General features: G+C 36.5%; 1 protein-coding gene across 1 annotated transcript in view; it reads right to left on the reverse strand.

Moving 5' to 3' along the window:
* Positions 1-15,721, reverse strand: part of SCAPER (S-phase cyclin A associated protein in the ER) — a 607,935-nt gene that overhangs the window by 517,037 nt on the left and 75,177 nt on the right. Inside the window, exons 5-6 of the mRNA XM_042782062.1 lie at positions 4,827-5,089; positions 1,308-1,544 (exon numbers count right to left, since the gene is read on the reverse strand). Coding sequence (XP_042637996.1) covers positions 1,308-1,544; positions 4,827-5,089 — 500 coding nt within the window. The remainder of the gene's footprint in view (positions 1-1,307; positions 1,545-4,826; positions 5,090-15,721) is intronic.

Raw genomic sequence — 15,721 nt, forward strand, 5'->3', positions numbered from 1 at the left:
TGTAGTGCCTAAGGCATTTGACTGCTAACCAGAAGGCTGGCAGTTCAAACCCACCAGCCACTCCTCAGAAGGAAGACTGGGCAATCTACTTCCACAGAGATACCGCCTCAGAAACCCAAGGAGGGGTCGCTATGAGTCGAATCAACTCAATGGCAGTGCGTTTTTTTAAAAAAATTAATTACTGTAAGACCCAAGTTATAGCTGTTACTAAAGGAATCTACATATTTATTTTTCTTATTACTAAAATCTATTATTTTCTTTTTTCCCCCTTAAACAACTCATACCAAGTTTCATCTATATCTGTTACTCTTTCTCTGAAAGATCTCTAATTTGACCTAATACTATCCTGCAGATAGTACCTTTCAGAAATATAAGGCATTAAGTTTTTAAAGAAACTAGTTTACCAAACCAAATGAAATCTACCACCATCAAAACAATTCTGACTAATAATGACCCTATAGGACAGAGTAGAACTGCTCCATTGGGTTTCTAAGGCTGTAAATCTTTACAGAAGCAGACTGCCTCATCTTTCTCCCATGGAGTGGCTGGTTGATTTAAACTGTTGACCTTTTAGGTAGCAGCCCAATGCTTTAACCATAGCACCACAAGAGCTCCTCAAAATAGTATAAATGGTCTTTAAAAAATAAAATTTGAATAATTTTTCTCAACAACTTTTTTTACATATGCCTATTTCTTTGGAAACTTGCTTTTTAAACACAGCTAGTATGACCTATTCCGGATTATCTTCAAGACAATTTTCCTAACACTAAATTCAGAAATAGGAAAAGATAAGCATAAATAAATAGGCATCCAAAAACATAAACCTATAAATAGTCGCATATCAATGCATTTTGAGAGACTCTGGAATAAGAACACTAAAGAAATTTCATCTTAAAGACCAACACCAAGCAAATTACAGTAGTTGTATAAAGTACTCTGCTAAGAATTACAAAGCTAAGTCAAGTAGGTACCATTTCCCATACATCAGAGCACAAATTGTTGTATGAAAGATTTTGTTATTAGTTTGGTTTGTTAATCCTAGACTAACGAGCATTTGACCAATTCACATACAAACTGTATGATTTGCAGCAAGTTATTTTAACTCTTACAGTCTCACTTTTTTATGCTATAAAATGAGAAAAATCTTAATTATATCAAATGGTTACTGTAAACATAAAATATTAAAATAAAATAGTATACATAAAATATAAAGTATAAGGTAATATATAATGTAAGTTATTATTACTGGAGTATATAATTATGCCTCTTCAAAATATTTACCCAGAATTCTGATAAGTTGCTCTTACCAAGTTAGCAGCACTCACATTTGAGATATCTGATGGGTCCATTTCATTTTCTATCCTTGCTTTCTCTGGTGGAAATTTGTCTTCATTTGTTTGCAAAGGAGGTGTGTCAGCTTTCTGAGTACTTGAAACACACAGTGTATCGATGTGAACAGCAGGTATTTCAGAAGTGCAGGCAGAATTGTCTTGTAAGAAATCACTGCCAGAGTTCCTGACATCATCCAATGTAGTCACTGCAAACTAACAAAACACATTTACAGAATGAATCAGAAATCGTAAAAAAAAAAAAAAACCCACTAACTATTCCACTCTAGAAAAGCTGATTCTACTTAACCTATCGAATCTGAAGCAGTAACTGACTGATAGACAACTCACTCATTATCCAGTCATCTCTTTTCTGTATATTTCAAGTGTAAGAACAGAAAAAGGAAAAAAAAAAAATTAAACAGCCACAAATTTTATTTGCATGCTTTATGTATCACACAATGTCTGAAGTACTCTAAGGGATTAAGCAATATATACAGAATATTGTAATTACAGTTTCTCTTGTATGCTAATTCTTGAAGAGTATTCTACCTCCCTCACAAAAGAAATGTAGTCACAAGCATAATACTTTGTCTTATACTCACACAGCTAAAGATATTTATTAACATGGTCTTTTCAGAAGACTAGCTAATACAAAATAAGGGTATTCGATGCTTTTAAAAAACATCCTTGAAGGCATTTTTCATCAAAATATATTTGAGGGCATTTTACTCAAAAATATGAAACTTCCTCTCTTCAACATTAATACAACCTTAGACTACCATTGATGAACATATATAGTACCAATTCTTAGATATAAAAGAGAAACATACCATAAAAGAAGAGTATATCTAAGCATACAGTATTTCATCATGCAATTCATATTCTTCAAATTAAGAACTCTTTCCCAGTCTCCTTTAGGAATATTTTGCACAAAACTAACGGAAATATGAAAACAATCTAAATAATCAACACCGGCTGAGCTCAATATATGTAATTTTAAAAACACTTTTATGATTTAGCAAATAGAACCAATCTTTTACTTTCATTTTCTAACAGGGTACAGAAAGATCAATACCATATTTTCCAATTACACTCAGAGTAATGAGCTCCAAGTTGAACTAAAATCTAAACTTGTGAATTTAAAACTCACTGACATCACTTCATAAATAAACATTAGATAAACATTGCAGGGGCCATAAAAACCCCAGTTTGATGAATTATTTGTATAAATATTAAACTTGGCCAAGTCTTATAAACTACTTCTAAAATTCTACCATTGGTCAGACCTTACAGAGTATTCCAAAGTGTTGATTTTAGTATATGCATTATTTAAACCTTATCACATTGCTTATATTGCTATCAACATTATTTATACATCAGTCACCACAGTTTATAATCTTCTTGGCAATATTTATATTAGTATTACTTATGTTTACAATATAGTCAATCCTGTTTATTAAAAAATAAGTATTATTTATATAACAAAATCAAAGCTAAAACTATAAAGTAACGTTGAGAAAAGATATAAATATGCTAATTACATTCTTAGAAGGGCAGTGGAGAAAACAAAGACTGTCATTAGCTTGGCCATCATCAGCAGTGAACTTTTATGCTGAACATTTTAACAATAGATTAATTACTCCAAAGTCATAAGGTTTATTCCTGAAATCCCAATAAATTTATTCACTACACAAAACCAGCATAAAATTTACATTATACTTTTTTGCTAAAATGTATGCAGCAAAAAACTGCTACATGTTGCCAAGTAACATAAAAGTTACTTCTTCACCAAGTATTAGCTTCAGTTTACATACATTAAGCATTTTCTTAAAATTACATTCAACAAACATTTACACCAGGAAGATACAGTCCTTAGAAAGATCAATCATGGGAGAACAGAAGGGGAATATTTACACAGGGAGATAGCTCAGGGGCAGAAATACATAGGAAAGAAGGACATAGGGAAGAGGTAACTACAGGGAGGAAGTAGGAAGAGAGCTCTTACATTGTGGGGAATTGCAGTCAATGTCATGAAACAAAGCATGTATGAACTGCTGTATGGAAAATGAATTTTGCCCTGTAAATTTCACCCAAATAAAGTAAGAATTAAAAAAAAATTATATTCAACAAATACATACTGGTAACTTGCTATATGTCTAGGACTCTGCTCCATATTGTGGGACATGAAAAAGCAACGTGATACTACCTACAAGAAGCTTCCAATCTCACGTGAGCATAAAGCAATACATTAAAGAGTTACAGAACATCAGAAGTAGGATAGATCAGGAGCCATTATTAAGAAGGAAAACAAGGAAGTTAAGAGTTTTGATGAAAATAAATATCCTAAAGGTAAAAAGAGAGAATTTGAAAAAGTAGATACTACTCTAGACTGAAAAATATTACAACTATTTTACAACTTACTTACCTAACTTCTATACTAGGATATCAAAGAATATGTCCTATGTTTCACTGGTCATCTTATATAAAATTATACTCACTGAACAGGAATCTTTACATAAACAAATATCTAGAAAAAGATGTATTCCTTCATCACTTAAATAAAATAAATTACAAGTAGATTAACAAAACCAATATTGGGAATATTAACTTCAAAGAATTATATTAAATAGCAGCAAATTGCTCTATACTTGACTTGCAGAAAGTAGAACAATCTCAAAATAACCTTTTCATTAATATTTTTAATAAGACTCCAAATGAAGCAGGAGGTCACCACCTTAACCAAGTGATCAAAGTTACCAACAAACTTGGGCAAACTTATGCCCCTCTAGTTGTGACACTTAAGGACAATCAAATTATTCCTGCCCCAAAAAATGGTATAAGCTATAAACTGAATCACGAACAATGAGCAAACAAATTAAAGGACATTATAACCCAAAAAATGTCCTGCATACTTCAAAAATATTAATATCATGGAAGACAAAGATAGGCTAAAGAACTGTCAAAGATAAAAGACATTGAATAAACAAAATCAATTACAATGTGTGATTCTGGATTTAATCTTGGATAAGTGGGAAAAAAAAATCTATAAAGAAACTGCCAGGACAGACGGAAAATTCTGAGTATGGGCTATAAATTAGAGAATAATATTATATAAATGTTAAATTCCCTGAAGTTGATAATTATACTGTGATTATGTAGATAAATTTCTTTCTTCTCTGGTTATACAAATTTCAAGATAAATGGACAGGATATCTACAAAATATTCCCAGCCTATAATATATGTACATGACATGTATATTAAAGAGAGAGAAAAGAAAAAATATGGCAAAACCCTAATACTTGGGGAATCTAAATGAAGGGTAGGCGGCTCATTGTTCTATTCTCGTAACTATTCTGTAGATTTAAAATTTTTCACATAAAAAGTTAAAATGAAGAAAAAATGTAAAACATTACAGCAAACACACTTGTGTTTTAAAAGGACACTGAAAAAAATATTTTCAAAATGTATTACCTGAAAAAAAAAAAATGTATTACCTGAGTTCTTTCAGCAAGTGGATGCTCACAAGAGTGTAATGAGTCTTTGGGCCAAGATTCTACAACATTAGAAGGTCCATCACCAACAGATTCACCTTTCTGTACACTTTCATCAGATAAAAGACGTACATTTTCTTTATCACTGTCATCCTTTGACCTCAATGCTTCTGTTGTTAATGAAGCTTTTGGCATCACTGCTGAGGACCTGGAGCGAACAGGCCTTCCTCTCTGAACAGTCTCCCATCCTTCAGCATCTTTCCGTTCTATACAATTGGGGGAGTAGGAGGAAAATCAACTTATCTTTAGAAGATGAAAATTTTCTGAAACGTACCAAACAAAAACATATTCTACTTTAATTAGTATTAAATATAACTGATAAACAAATGTGATACTATCTAATTAGTCACGTTTGTGCAAGCTGTATTATATATATTATCTTTGATCCTTACAACTACCCTGTAGGGTAACATTGTATCTATTTTATTATTATCTCTACTTATGATGATAAAACTGAGATTCACAATAAGTGACTGATATAAGGCTACATAGTTGCTAAGGACTAATAGTATAATAATTAAGGTTTTTATAGTGTACAGTAGGAGCCCTGGTTGCTCAATGATTAAGCATTCAGCTCTGAACTGAAAGGACAATGGTTTGACCCCACCAGCTGCTCTGTGGAAGAAAGATGTGGCAGTCTGCTTTTGTAAACATTTACAGACCTACGAGGCAGTTCTGCTCTGTCCGATAGGGTCACTATGAGTCACAACTGACTCAATGGCAATAGGTATAGTGAAGACTATGTGAAACACTATCATATTATAGATGAGGAAACTGTCACAAACTTTATTAATAAAACTAAAGCCAAGGAGTAAATCCAGACAAATTGGCTCTGGTAATACATGCTGTGAATGGTTATATAAAACTGCCTTTCCATCTTTCAGAATTCTGACTCTCAAATCCAATTTATTCCCTCTATCCCAGTTTCAAAAACTTATCTTGACTTAAACTATTTCAGTGATCATAAAACTATAGAATACTAATTGAAGGAATCCTAGAGGACCTAGTCCAGTATTTCACCTTACATACCAAGAAAGTGAGAGTCCATGTCTAAAGTCACACAGCAAAAAAGCACAAAATAAGTAAGAATCTTCTAAAGTGTTTCAAAATGTCACACCTTGAGGTACATAAGTATATGTTGTTGTTGTTATATGCCGTCGAGTCGGCCCCGACTCATAGCGACCCCCCCTTGGGTTTCTGAGGCAGTGTCACTACGGAAGTAGGATTGCCCAACCTTCCTTCCGAGGAGTGGCTAGTGGCTTTGAACCGCCAGCCTTCTGGTTAGCTGTCAAGTGCCTTAGGCAATATTAGTTAATTGTAGTTTTCCAAAATAAATATGAAGACTTCCAGTCCTGACCTAGATGGAGTAGCTCTATCACCATTTCTAAGTCCAGTGCACAAAACAGAGCAAATAAGCATAAGAAGATTTTGAAATATAAAAAGATGGTAGACTCCCTATGGACCTTGGGACTTAAATAGCACAGCAATTTCTGGGTTTCTTTATTGCCTCCCATATATCCCACACAGGATGCTGCAAAAGCCCCCAACGCAGAAACACCAACAGCCACAGAAGAAATAAGCATTAAAACAAACCTAAGCTATAATCTATATGCTTCCAAACACAACAGTAGATCAGAAGTAAGATGGGCATTCCCATTCTAAAAGGTAGAAATTAGAGGGAAAAAGGGGGTCAAGAGTCCCAACCACATCTGACACCCAGCATGTCATGAGATGTCAAGGGTTGAAAATAATCCTCTGTCCTCCAGGCCCAACTAAACAAATGACCTGGGAGATGGTCCCATGTGCCTCCCCACCCTGGAACCACAAAGGCAAATGTTTCATCTCCCCAAATCCATGCCAGCAGCTCTGCTGGCCTCTGAACTCATCTCAGAATAATCTTTTCCTTTTCTTCAAGGACAATGGATGTTCACAGTCAAACAGCTCCACAGGCCCATTTCCTGTCAGTCAAATCCCAGGAGTTGCAAGGTTTTCTTTCGTTTCACCATATAAAGATTTCAACACTTTCAATCTAAGCAAGTACCATTTCTGCTGAGATGGTTGACTGGATCCATAAGTTGCATGCCTAATCTTAACAGAAACAAGTGTCAAGCCACACTCTTGGTGTTCTCACCAGAAAATTTTCTCAATTTTTAGAATATCAGGAGGTGGAGAATTTACCAAATCTTCTACCTTTTTGTGTAGTTCATTCCTCAATTTATATCTTTCCTCTTGCATTTTCTTACAAGCAGCAAGGAGAGGCCAGGTGTACCTTCTAAACTTTCCTTAGAAATTTCCTCAGCTAAGTATCTCAGAGTTCATCACTTACAAGTTCTACTTTCCACAAACATTCTAATGTAATTCAGCCAAGTTTTTTGCTACTGTATAACAAGGATTTCATTTCCTCCATGGTCCAGGTCAAAGTATTTTCAATTGCCTCATATGCATTTGAGAGTGGGACGATGAATAAGGAAGACTAAAGAAGAGTTGATGCTTTTGAGTTGTGGTGTTGGCAAAGAATATGGAAAGTACCTTGAACTGCCAAAAGAAGAAATCTGTCCTGGAAGAAGTGCAGCTAGAATGCTCCTTGGAATTGAGAATGGCCAGACTTCGTTTGACCTACTTTGGTCATGTTGTCAGAAAGGGCCATTCCCTGGAGAAAGATATTATGCTTGGTAAAATGGAAGGTCAATGAAAAAGGGGAAGGCCCTCAACAAGATGAAATGATACAGTGGCTACAACAATGGGCTCAGGTACAACAAGTACTGTGAGGCTGGCATAGACCAGGCAGTTTTTTGCTCGGTTGTATACAGGGTCACTATGAGTCGGAGCCGACTCAACGGCACCTAACAACAACGACAGGGTCCAATAATATGTTCATTATACCCTTTTAAGGCCCTTCCAGAAGCAAATTTAATGTACAAATTTCTAGTAACATTCTGCTCACGACAATAGAAGCTTTCTCTACAACTCTCCTCAGTTCTTTCTGATTCCTCACCAAATTGTCTTTAACATCTATAATTCTACCAACATCTTCTTTAAGGTAATCTAGGCTCTTATTATAACACATGCCTAAAATTCTTCCAGCCTCTACCCATTACCTAATCTCAGAGCCATTCTCATACTCTTAGATATTAGTTACAGCAGCATTCTACTCTTTTTAAAAAAAAACAAAAATATTTTATTGTGATTTGGGTGAAAGTTTACAGAGCAAATTCATTTTCCATATAGCAGTTCACATACACATTGTCTCATGACATTGACTGCAATTTATCACAATGCAACAGCTCTCTTTACACTTCCTCCCCATAGTTACCTCTTCCCTGTGTCCTTCCCTCCCTTGCACTCCTGTCCCCTGAGCTGTCTCCTTGTGCATACACAGCCCTTCTATTTTCCCATGATTGATCTCTCCAAGAAGTGTATCTACTTATGTAAATATTCAGCTAATATGCCTGTCTTTCATTTGGCTGGAAGCCACAGGAGTGGGTTCAATCTAGACCTGAAGGGTAGCAAGAGATTAGTATCAGTAGTTCCATCAGGCTCTAGCAGACCAGCAAAACTGGTCCCACCCCCACTTTTTTTTTTAAATGATTTTGAGTTTTGTTCCACATTGTTCTCCCACTCTTTCCAGGATCTCCCAGATAGATCCAACTCTGAGTGGTTAACAGTAGTAGCTAGGCACCATCTAGTTCTTCTGGTCTCATAGTCATATAAGCTGAGGATTGACTGCATGGTGTACCAGTGCCTTGGACTAATTGTTTCCACGTGTCTTTGGTCTTCTTCATTCTTCTTTAGTCTGGATGAGGAGAGATCCACATAGCTGCTTCTAGATGGCCACTTGCAAGCTTTGAAGATCCCAGTCACTGCTCACCAAAGGAGGATGTGGAACAATGTTTTTGTGTAATATGCTATGTCAATTGAGCTTGATGTCCTCTGTGGTCTGAAGCCCACAGGTCCAACTACTCACTCCCACTGGGTAAACTGGCTGTGGCCATAAGCTGGCTATGGCCAAGAAGTGACTACAATCTTGTCCCTTGTCAGATCTACTACATACCTGGAAATTATTTTTATTTTTTAAATGTATTTTATTGAAATATAATTTACGTACAGTGAAATACACAAAACTAAAGTAACATGGGTCAATTTTTTTTTTTTTTTGCAGTGTTCCTTCCCCTCCCCTCCCACCCCTGGCAACCAATGAAAAAAGTTTCCCTCCATACATAAACCTTTCATTGACACTCCACAACAACGAACTAATACTGTACTTGTCCTTCTGTGATTGACTTACGTCACTCGGCATAATGCCCTCCAAGTTCATCCATATTATGCGGTTTTGGAGATTCTACATTATTATTTAGTGCTGTATAACATTCCATTATGTGCATGTACCATAGTTTGGTCATCCACTCTTCTGCTGATGGGCATGTAAGTTGTTTCCATCTTTTTGCTATTGTAAATACCGCTGCAATGAACATGAGTGTGCATTTATCTGTTCCTGTCCTGGCTCTCACCTCTCTAGAATATATACTTAGTCATGGGATTGCTTGGTCAAATGGTATTTCCAAGTCCAGCTTTCTAGGGAATCACCATATTGCTTTACACAGTGGTTGTATCACTTCACAGTCCCACCAGCAGTGTATGACAGTTCCAATCTCTCCACATCCCCACTACCATTTGTTATTTTCTGTCTTGTTGAACCTTGCCATCAGCACTGGGGTGAGACAGTATCTCATTGTTGTTTTGATTTGCATCTCTCTGATGGCCAAAGATTGTGAGCATCTGTTCATGTATTAGCTGGCCACCTAAATATCCTCCTTGGTGAAGTGTCTATTCATGTCTTCTAACCATTTTTCAATTGGATTTAGTGTTGAGGTGTTGGAGTTTTCTATAAATCTTAGAGACAAGCCCCTTGCCAGATATGTAATTATCGGCAAATATGAATTTGTCGCTGTCATTTTTGTTATGTGCTTTTTGGTGGTGTCGATTTCTTTGTTCCATATAATTTTCTATGCTGAGCTCATTTTGTTTATGAATCGTGTTATCACTTCCTTCGTTGCTAATGTTTTAGTATTTGCTGAATATTTATGCTGGTCCTCTTTTTTATCTTGATGTGAAGGTTTATTGTATTTCTTTGAGGTTACCCTGTGATTTATAGTTTTTTCACACATTTAGAACAGGCCATTCTATCCTGTACTTGTCTTGACATCCCTATCATCTAGAAGTTCTGTAAGAACACAGTTAATTTCCCTCTTTTTGGTTTGTAGTTGTCTTCATTTGTCAGTTGACGTCTCTGGTTCCCTGTTTACAATCTCGCAAGCTTATTTACTTTGGATACTTCCATAGCTGGGTTGGTTTCTGGGATATATCATCATGTGTGTTAATGGTCAGTTGTTGGCTATTGTTGCTTTTCTGTCCAAAGGGCTCCCTTTAGCATCTTTTGTAAGGTTGGTCTGGTTTTAACAAATTCCCTTAATTTCTGCTTATCTGGAAATGTCCTAATTTAATCATCATAGTTGAGGGACAATCTTGCTGGGTACATAATTCTTGGTTGGAAATTTTTCTCTTTCAGGGTTTTATATATACCTTTCCATTGCCTTCTCACCTGCATGGTTTCTGCTGAGAAATCAGAGCTTAGTCTTAGTGGCTGCCCTTTGTAGGTAACTTTTCATTTTTCTCATGCCAGCAGCACTCCACACTTAGTACCAAAATCTGTACTAGGGTTCTACAAAGAAATAGAACCAATGATGTATGGTGTGGTATGTGGTCTCTGTGTGTGTGTGTGTGTGTGTGTGTATACGTGTAAAAATGAGACTGATTTTATGGAATTGATTTAATCAATTGTAAGAGCTGGTAAATATAAAATCTATAGGGTTACGTGACAGGCTAGAAAACCCTGTATCTGAAAGTGTGTATCTGAAAACTCTGGTCATCTAGCTCTGACAATTATCAACATTCTGCCACTCTGACATCATCTATTTCCCCTTCTCCATTGTTTTATCTGAAATATTTTAAAACAAAATAATAAGCATTATATCATTTCACCTGTAAATTCTTCAGTATGTATCCTTAAAAGGCAGAAATTTTATAACCACCATACTATTATGATGAAAAAAAATTAATAATAATGCCTTAAGATCCTATAATATCCAGTCATGCTCAATTTTCCTCCATGTTTAATGTTTTAGAAACTTAGTACATAATTTCATACATTTCTGCTTCTTATGCTTTAAATACACATGAAATATCAACTAAAAGAAAATTCATAAAATTAAGTTTATAAAAACCACACATACTAAAGGAAAAAACTGTATTTTAAAATTGGGAAAGCTTAACAAAAGATTTTGGTTTCCAGTTGATTTAGCTGGCTCACCTTTTCAAAGCTGGAGCACTATGATTAATCATTTTACTTTTTTAAAAGGAAAGAAAAACATTCCTCTTTCAAAACTTCCTCACAGAAAGAAATACTGCTTAAAATTTGGACCCACTCCACTAACCAATGAGATGGCCAACACAAACACTATCATATAAGAAAAAAAATCAAAATAATAATTGAAGCAAGTCAAAAGAGAAACAGAAACTATAACTTAGGTCTCTTAGAAGCTAAGCAATTAATTATGGACAAATAACATTTTTAATGTACTTTCAATGAAAACTATGCTGAAAAAATTATTTCCGTAATAAAGAATATTTGTTGAGGACAGCAAATCAAATAATTAAATGGTCTAAATACTACAATAATCTTGAAATAGAAGCACACAAAGAACAAAATTACATTTCATATTATTATTTTTACACTCTTAACATATTTTAAAATATATGAATGCTATTACTAAGCCAAACAAAAGACCAAACCTACTGTTACTGAAACAATTCCAACTCATAGCAGCAACCCTATTTAAATCCAAGTCAATTCTATTAATAACTCGAGAACCTCAAGTAGTCCCAACTTGATTGTGATGTATTGTCATGTTTATTTATCATTATTGTTATTTTGTGAATACCATATTGTGGTTTGGGTGGAAGTTTACAGAGCAAATTAGTTTCTCATTCAACAATTAATAAACATTTTGTTCCACAACATTCGTTGAAATCCTTTCAATCTAACAGCACTCTTCCCACTCTCTCCCTGGGTTCCCAGTTTCTATCTACCTATCACCCCTGTCCCCTACTGTCTTGTGAACTTTGTTTTTTGGGTAAATGCTGCTCTTTTGGTCTCATATGATTGACTGTTTTGAGGAGCACATTCTTCACATGTATTACTGTTCACTCTAAAAGTCTGTCTATTGTTTGGCTGAAAGGTGATCTCCAGGGGGTAGGTTCAGTTCCAGTTTGAAGGCCATAGTCTCAGGGGTTCTACCAGCCCCTATTAGATCAGTAAATCTGGCATTTTTTTATGATTTTGAATTTTTTCTACACTTTTCTCTCACTCTATTCAGGATTTTCAATGTGCTCTTGATCACAGTAGTTGGCAGCAGCAACTAGGTACTATCTAGTTCTTCTGGTCTCAGGCTAGTGGAGTCTGTGTTTCTGTGGTCCATTAATCCTTTGGATCAACTGTTTCCTTGAGTCTTTTGTTTTCTTCACTCTTCTTTGCTGTTCTAGTTACCTAGTGCCAGTCTGACAAGAATATGCCACTAATGGGATGGCCTTAACAAACAGAAGTTTATTCTTACAATTTGGAGGGTTTAAGTTCCAGTTCAAAGCACCAGGCTCTAGGGGCTAGGTGAAAGCCCCTCAGCCTTGGACTTCAGCTCTGCCTCCAGCTCCCAGCCCACTGAAGCTAGAGGCTTTTCTTCACTCAGACAGCTGCTGGCTGCTGAGGCTGCCAAGCCCAAGGTTGACAAGTAACAAACCACAGTCTCGATATTACCAAATCACATGGCAGGCCATTAACTCAAGTCCATTGTAAATCCCAAGGTCAGCAGAGCATGGCAGGCTGCTGAACAATGACACAGCTACAAGCAGGGTTCATGGTGCCATAAACTAGAGACCAGTCCCCAAGACTTCTGCTTATACACAGGAAGCAGGCCACATTCCTAAGGCAGCTACTCAGCTGCTCACAGTAGATTCCACCATGGAGTTGATTACCAGTCTCATCATGGGGAATACTACATCCAGCTGCCCAGCCATTCAACCAGGCCTAGCCAAATTGACACACAAACTGAACTACCACATTTGCTCTGGACAGGAAGAGACCAATAGCTCTATCCTTGATGGCTTCTCAAAAGCTTTTAGGACTCCAGTTGCTACTCACTAAAGTAGGATGCAGAATATTGTCTTTATGACTATGTTATGCCAATTAACCTAGATATCCCCCAAGACTTTGGTTGTAAACCTTCAAGTTCAGTGACTCAGTCCCTCGAGGTATTTAGTTATAGCTAATAAATCTGCATAACAACAACAACAATAAATCTGCATAACTTTCCCCCCATATGCTCTACTATATACCTGGATATATTTACAACACACACAAATACATATATAGAAATGCCCTCTGTCAAATCTATTGGTCATGGGTACACTCCCATATGTCATCTCACACCTGTTCAGGTTATATACCTACTTATATATGTACATTATAAATTACTGTTTGTTATTACTGTTATTGCAGGATTGTGTTATGTAATGATATTTACTGTGTTGCCTTTCACTCTTCCATATCTCCCAGTGTCTTCCTTTGTCTTGGTCATGTTGTGCTGACCTCCTCCTTACTGTGTACTGCCTTTCCCTTCATTCAAATTAACACATGTCTACTATCTAGTTAGTATTTCCCACTGATTTAGTATTTTAGAATCAAATTTTAAGACATAACATTCTGCTTTACTGTAATTTTATTGTTAGGTTTTAATATTAAGGTCATGCTGACATCATGAAAGGAGCTCTGGTGGTGTTGTGGTTAAAGCACTGGGCTACTAACCAAAAGGATGGGGGTTCATATTACTAATAAGAAAGTTCATCAAGATAGAAAATAACAAATGCTCGTGAAGTTGTGGAGAAATTGGGACTTTCATACATTGCTGGCAGGATTGAAATGATAAAACCACTGCGGAAATCAGTATGACAATTCCTTAAAAAATTGGAAATACAAATACTATTCGATCCAGCAATCCTATTACTAGGTATCTATCCCAAAGACCCACCAGCCACTACTCAGAAGGAAGATGGGGCAATCTACTTCTGTAGTAATACTGCCTTGGAAACCCAAGGTGAGGTCGCTATGAGTTGGGTCCAACTCGACGGCACATAACGACAACAACAACATCCTAAAGAAGAGCCAATAATAGATTTATGCACACCCATGTTCACTGCAGCACTATTTACAACAGCAAAGAGATGGAAACAACCTAAGTGCCCATCAATGGAGGAATGGATAACCCAACTGTGGTACACAATGGTATACTATGCAACACTAAAGAATAATATAGACATATTAGGTAGATACGCTCATTAGAGAGAACAATCATGGGAGAATAGATGGGCTGTATATGCACAGGGAGACAGCTCTGGGGGCAGGAGTGCATGGGAGAGAAGGACACAGGGAAGAGGTAACTATGGGGAGGAAGTGGGAGGGGAGCTGGTGCACAGTGGGAAACTATAGTCAATGTCATGAGACAAAGTGTATGTGACCTGCTGTATGAAAAGTATATCTGCTCTGTAAACTATCACCCAAATCACAATAAAAATTAAAAAAAAGAAAAATGTAGAATCTGCAAAACACTGCATAATGTAGATGAACTTGGAGGACATTATGCTGAGGACATTATAAGTCAATCACAGAAAGAAAAATTGTATTATTCCACTAATGTAAAAAGTAAAGGCAAGGTTTATATAGAGAGGAAAATTTTCTTTGTTAGCAGGAATGGAAAGGGAGGGGAGGGAAAATCCATAGATTAGTTTAAATATATATACATATACCAAAGATTATTAGTGGTTACCAGAGGTAGGAGGGTGGGGGAAAGGGGAAGCTTTTGTTTGCAGGGCATTGAGTTTATGCTAATGGTGGTGGAACATTTTGGAAAAGGATAGCAATAATGGTGGCACAACATGAAAAATGTCAGCAATGTCCCTGAGTTGTAAATGTGGAAGCTGTTATGTTGGTAAATGTCTTGTGTATGTTTTTACCACAATAAAAGTAAAAAAAAAAAAAGGACAGTGGTTCAAACCCACCAGCTGCTCTGTGGGAGAAAAATGAGGCAGTCTGCTTCTGTAAAGATTTATAGCATTGGAAACCCCATGCGGCAGTTTCACTCTGTCCTGCAGGGCACTAAGAGTCAGGATCAATTCAACTGCAGTGAGTTTGGGTTTTTTGGTTTGGCATCAAGAAATAAGCTGGAGAGGTACAATAATAAGCTAGGGGCACAGTGGGAAAATTTCACCTGTATTGCATGGTAAGATCAGCATAAATCCAATATACACCTGGAAACAAACCCAGAACTTTGTCCTCATCACCAGCTGCCTTAGCAGCAAACCCTCTTTCAAACCTCCAGCCACCCCAGAACTGGACTGGAGCTCTGTCTTTCAGATGGGCTGCCATGGAGCCTTTCTCTGACCCACTCACCTGACCTAAGTCAGAGTTAGACTTAGCTAACTTAAGTTTAACTTAACTAACTTAAGTTTAACTTAAGTGCTGAGGAGCAAGGATATCTCCATGAGGACTAAGGTGCGCCTGACACAAGCCATGATATTTCCAATCGCCTCATATGCATGTAAGAGCTGGACAATGAATAAGGAAGACCTAAGAAGAGTTCATGCTTTTGAGTTGTGGTGCTGGCGAAGAATGCTGAAAGTACCATGGACTGCTAAAAGAACTAACAGATCTGTCCTGGAGGAAGTGCAGCCAG

This window comes from Orycteropus afer, unplaced genomic scaffold (assembly GCF_000298275.1).
Source record: "Orycteropus afer afer isolate SDZICR_OR568_19922 unplaced genomic scaffold, OryAfe1.0 scaffold00233, whole genome shotgun sequence".
In the NCBI taxonomy this organism is placed as follows: Eukaryota; Metazoa; Chordata; class Mammalia; order Tubulidentata; family Orycteropodidae; genus Orycteropus; species Orycteropus afer.